This window comes from Antrostomus carolinensis, unplaced genomic scaffold (genome assembly GCF_000700745.2).
Source record: "Antrostomus carolinensis isolate BGI_N321 unplaced genomic scaffold, ASM70074v2 scaffold51418, whole genome shotgun sequence".
Classification (NCBI taxonomy): Eukaryota; Metazoa; Chordata; class Aves; order Caprimulgiformes; family Caprimulgidae; genus Antrostomus; species Antrostomus carolinensis.
Genome location: NW_010331950.1, coordinates 7,611 through 13,399, shown reverse-complemented (window position 1 = coordinate 13,399; position 5,789 = coordinate 7,611). Strand labels below are relative to the sequence as shown.

General features: G+C 35.3%; 1 protein-coding gene across 1 annotated transcript in view; it reads right to left on the bottom strand.

The window, feature by feature from the left end:
• Positions 1 to 5,789, bottom strand: part of NBN (nibrin) — a gene marked incomplete at both ends in the record, with an annotated part of 12,941 nt that overhangs the window by 474 nt on the left and 6,678 nt on the right. Inside the window, 5 exons of the mRNA XM_029086308.1 lie at positions 224 to 528; positions 982 to 1,123; positions 2,254 to 2,354; positions 3,451 to 3,641; positions 3,935 to 4,052. Coding sequence (XP_028942141.1) covers positions 224 to 528; positions 982 to 1,123; positions 2,254 to 2,354; positions 3,451 to 3,641; positions 3,935 to 4,052 — 857 coding nt within the window. The remainder of the gene's footprint in view (positions 1 to 223; positions 529 to 981; positions 1,124 to 2,253; positions 2,355 to 3,450; positions 3,642 to 3,934; positions 4,053 to 5,789) is intronic.

Here is a 5,789-nt window from a genome sequence, read left to right as displayed (position 1 = left end):
AGAAAGTAATTACAAATGAAATAAATTACAAAAGCATTTTTCCAGCTGCATCTGCAACATAACAGCTTCCTGGGGTTTTAGTGACTGCATTGTGAAATTTGCATGTAAGTACCCTTGAGGAAAATCTTGCCATTCTAGGAAGATGATCTAAAAAGTAACTTTTTAAGTTTTGAATTAAATGTACATCCTTTGACTTAAATTATTTTCCAGAAATGGCACCAACATAACAATAAGGGAAGAAATGCCAAGAACATTTCAACACACCTTTTTCTAGCCACCTGGAAGTAATTTGTAATTGAGTTAGACTGGTGATGTGAAGCACGCTCACTAGGTTTACCAGGTTCTGAAATTTTAGATGGCGAGACAGGATGGCTTTTTTGACTAAACCCAGATGTTCTGTTCACTCTAGATATCGATGCTCCTGCAATTACACTGCCGCTTGTGCTAGGGTTTTTCTTTGCAGCAGTTATATCCTGGAAAGCCATTTTCCCTCTTCTGTCCATCTGGGGAGTATTCTCTATCTTCATACTACATTAGAGAGAAAAAAAAATAGTAAGTGAACACACAAGAAGTTACTACAGAGAAACACTGCAGAATACCACTAATTAAAAAAAGCTGTACCTGTACTTTGAACATACTTATAAACAATGTAGGTGTGCTAAAACCAAACTGTAAAATTCACTATGATAAACAGATTTTTATAAATGTGAAATGGCTTGAAATTTTTAATAGTTAAAATAGTAAAATCAGATATGCAGTACCTACATTTTTATCTGAAAGAGTCTTAAGTCCTATGGGATACTTTCTGTTATCTACCACTCAAAAGCAGAAATTATCTCACTGCAGACAAGTGACAGCAATTTACTGTGACATTTCAAACACTGTGTATCTTTGTCCACGGCAATGATACAGCTCCTCTGCCACAAAAGACTGCTTTATTTGCAATTATTAACTTAGAAATTATTTCCATTCATACTTTACCATGTCTGCTCTTCTATTTCTGTATCAGCTACATATATTGAGCTGTTATCTGCAGCAGCTGGCATTTCTGTTTCATCCACAGCCAAACTCTGAGAAATGGCTGGCCCTACAACAGCTGATGCAGGAGTACTTTTAGTTACAGCTGCAAGATCAACACAAGAGAAGAATTAAAAGGTTAATATAAAGTAGGGGTACTGTTCCATTACAGGAACAAGATAACCATAAAGGTAAGGAACATCAAGGTAAAGATCTCTTGTAAAAAGAACTAAGAACTAGGAAATGTAAATAGGTGCTCAGTTGAGCAAGTTTCTGCAGGCTGCTACTGAAACACAAGCCCAGAATGTCCCTAATATGGAAAAGAGACTCAAGAGTTCACCAAAAAAACAACCACAAGAGGACCACCAGCGGTCTCAGAAGACCACCAGAGACCCCCAGAGAGACATAAAGAGCATGTGTAGAAAGGTGGAGTCTATGATAATGATTTTCAGAGAATTGCTTTGAATATGCATGATTACTCCAGAAAATATAACAAATATGTATGTTTCTGTATCATTTAAACTTTGCTTCACGTGGTATAGGGCATGCACGATAGGTGGAAGGATCCTCAGTGCACCCGGCATCATAATAAAGAGAATGCCCGCCTTTTAATGCTGCATTGGTGTTAAGAAGTTTACTCCTGATTTCGGTGACACAGGGGCAGTTGAATTTGCCTAATGCCAATTCTTTTTTGTGAAAAAATAAAATTAATAATAAAAAAGGCAAGTCTTACAAATTAATTCCATTCTTCTTTCAATTTCTAACATTCATCTTCTACCGTCTTATTACCCCAGTCTTTTCATAAAAGATACAACAGCATGGAATTAGAGCTACCATATACATACATATTAATTCAGTGGCCACTAAAAATGTAAACTTCAAAAGATTGTTTTAAAGTACCTTTCCTTTAAAAGATCAATGTACTATGTGTCTGCTTTCTATACTAATTTTAGACCTGCTACTTTTTTATTTACATCTAAGAGTTACATAATTTTTTACCTGCTACTTTTTTATTTAAAGAGCTACATAATTTTCAATGCAGTTTACTGCAAGACCATTAAAGAACAATGAACTCTTCAGACCTGTATACGTTTTTCATACTACAGTGTCATTCTATTTTAGTGGTCTTGCAAAACAAAACAAAAGAACTTAAACAGTAGCCTTTGATGCCTCTGTACAAAAAGAAATACTGTCTGCTTAATGTTGTTGATTTATTACTACCCTTCTTCCAATTACCTTTGTTACCAGGCTGCTTTTGAGGGTTGCAGTATTTTTCTGTAGACATGAAGATAACTGCCAGTCCAATTTCTGCCTCTGGAATAGTCCTGAGATCCTTGCTGTTAATATATAAATAAAATAAAGAAAAATATATTTCTCAGTATAGATTCAAAGATGAATAAGAGAATAGGCAGAGATATGACAAAGTACAAAATGTTCCATTCCTCCTTTCAAAAAACATCAGTCTACACTACAATTTTTCACAAGAGTAAGTCAGCATAATTATCCATTATTATACATTTCCTACATGCATGAACTGCCACATTTCCTGCTGCTGTAGCAAATGTCTAGTCCCAGTAATCTGGTCAGTGCATCTCTCCCTACCTGACTTCTGGGCATTTAACTAACTGTGCTCTACCTCTGATTTAAAAATGTGTGTGAATGGAAAAGTCACTTGAAAGACCTGAGCATTTCTTAGAAGTCAGTTAGGCACATACACACCTCTTCTGTACTACAACCATGAGAAAAGCTTGAGTACAGTTCTCTCTATTTAGCAAGAAAATTCAAAGGAACTAGTTTTTCATAGGAACTAGTTTTAGGTATTAGGTTAAGCACTGCGATTTAATTTCTTTCAGTGTTCTAATAAAACAACATAATGAAAATCTTAAAATCTATAAAAATATGCAGTCTGCCCTCTCAACAAAAACTCCACTATCAAAACAAAATCTGTTTTTTATTAAACAGAAGCTGCTCTTCAGAAACACTGTATGCGAATAATTAGATGGCAATGAACCACATGACCTCAAGGTGCCATCTTACCAGCTTTCCATTAAACAAATATTTATTGAAAAAATCATAGATCACTTCTTTTCCATTCTTAGAATATATTCATTTTTAACTTCTTTTAAATAGCAGGTAAAAAAAACCCACTTGCTGTTTGCAATTTCATAGCAGCTTCATTACAATGAATTTTTGTAGAATTGGATCCTCAAAAAAACCCCAAAAAACGAACCCACCAAATCCTCACAGAACTGCCAATGCCTTTCCTTCCTGCTTCAAGAAATTTCAGTTACTATGCTAAATACTGAAAGCAATGAAGAAAATACCCTCTTTATAAGCATCCTACTGCTTAAAAATATATGCAAACACTAATGACTAATTCTCTGCAGAAATTCCAAAATTACCATAATGTTGGACAAGAGAACAATGCTGCACCTTTGCAAGACAGTCAGAATGGAATCAGTCCAGTTTCTCATGGGGTCAGATCCTGGGATCTGAGAGTTTGTCAACCCGACATCAACAACGCAAACTCCAGGAGAAAGCAGTAAAGATGTTTCTTTTCTTCCCTCCATCATCAATTTTGCTTCTCCTCCTCCAAGAATAATTGCTGGACCCAGTTTCTTGTGCTAAAAAGAGAATGCAAATTAAAAAATAAAATCTTAAAATACAGTCAGTTTAGAAGTATCAGAATAGTGCTGATATAACTATCAGTAGAATGCTTAACACTGATGCACTAATGCAGATGTGATGTGTTGTGTTTCTCCCCCTGTATTTCACCTTGCTTAGGCCACTGTACTGCAAGATGATAAATACACAGAAATCCTTCTTTTCTGATTAAATCACAATGAGTGAATTCACACAGCACAGAATCTCTGCTTAGCTATCCCTGCAACATTTTTGCAATATAAAGCCTAAATACCTGCTTGGTAGTTAGAAATACAAAAGTTTTCCCACGGAATATTTTTTTCCTTTCATGATGCTCAGATAAATCCAGATTTTCAGTGCCAATGGAAGGCTCATCAACTGGAGGATAAAAGCTGCAAGAACAAAAAATTAAAGTTACAAAATTCAGATTTACCAACCAGTACTGACTCATGGTCCCTTCTGGTTTAGAGTAAAGCTCTGAAGTCAAAATACTGCATTGCCCTGTTAAACTGTTTATATAAATATTTTTTCAAGATATTGTTAAGAAGAAAAAGAGCCTCTAATTTTTCAACATCTAAGCTAAGACCAAAACTTTTTTACTTCAGTAACTAAGAGGACAACACTTTTAGGAATGTATTCAATCTATCTACTTTAAGCATCTGCTGTACACATACCTACATTCTCCACTAACAACACTGACACGTAAGACTGCAACCTCATTCTGCATTTCCTCTAGCTAAGAGTAAAACTCCACACAAGGTTAACCATCTTGCTTTCTCTGCCCTTCAGGTGAGGACAGCCACCTCTCCTTCTCTTCTACTGGATGAATTGTGTGCCACTGCACTAGATGGCAGCAACTAAGTGTATCACCATGTCAGATGACAGCAGATAAGTACATTTTCATTGCTGGTGGGATAGAGAACTAATTCACCCCACAGATTCTCACTTGTTTTGTCCAACACAAGAAGAGTGACGGGGAGTTCAGCTGGGGAACAGGTTAGGCAGAAGTGAAACTCTGTCCTGAAGCTCTAACTTTTGTCACAGCCTGTGATGTCAGCTCTAGTTAATGAGAGCATGCCCATATCGTATGAATCCTCTAGAGTTAAGCATCTAACTGATAATTTCAGGATAGTATTTACAGGATCTTCGAGCCATATATTCACTACTACATCAGTTCTGACAGAGGAAGGTGAAGGCAGATGCTAGAAAGGAGGGAAACTATAGCTTGATTTGAACTGTGCTATACTACACCCGTACCTACACAGCAGTTTATGTATGTACTCTGGCTGAACAAAGAGCTACTTATCCTTATTTTGACTACTAATTATACATTCTTCTCATACTACTACGCAGGAAAAAAAAAAAGATGCTGCAACTCCCAAAATTTGGTTTAACAGCCTAATATATTACATAAATACATGTATACATACATACACATGGATATGTTTTTCAACTATTTTTTTCATAATTTAAGTGAAGATTAGCAGATGCTAAGTAAGAAACATACTCCATGAAATGCTGAAATATTTAAGGTCCTGAAAAAAATGCATTTATTACATAGGTAATTTCACCATCTGTAAACATGTAAGTGTTCTTCAGACAGTGAAAATATTCACATAATTACAGCTGAACACAAAAATAAGCATGCACGTTTTCTACTGCATCTAAATATGTAATTCCATTATGATATACTGAAATGTACTATACATACAGTTAATTTTAAATAATCTTTGTTCTTTTGTGTTCTTCACAATCAGTTCCTGAAGCTTTATGTACACAATGGAAATGGAAAACAGCATAAAGCCATCAGGTTTCAAAAAAAAAAAAAAAAAAAAAAAAAAAAAAAGAGTAATTGATAAGTTTCAGCAACCTGTTCAAGTCTGTTGACAGTATTTTTATTGTTCCATTAAAGTTGAAATAGATATTGTAAATTCTACTAGATTTAAGAAATAGGGCAACTCAGATTTCAGTTACCAAGCCAGAAGACTTCTGATACTGAGCCCTGCAGAGACAGTTACTAACGCAAGATAAATACAGAGGACAAAGTCATATTTAAAAAAATCAAAGGATGAGTAAAAAGGGAGAAACAGCAGTTTTCATTCCCTCAGAACTGGACTATAGTTTCTCTA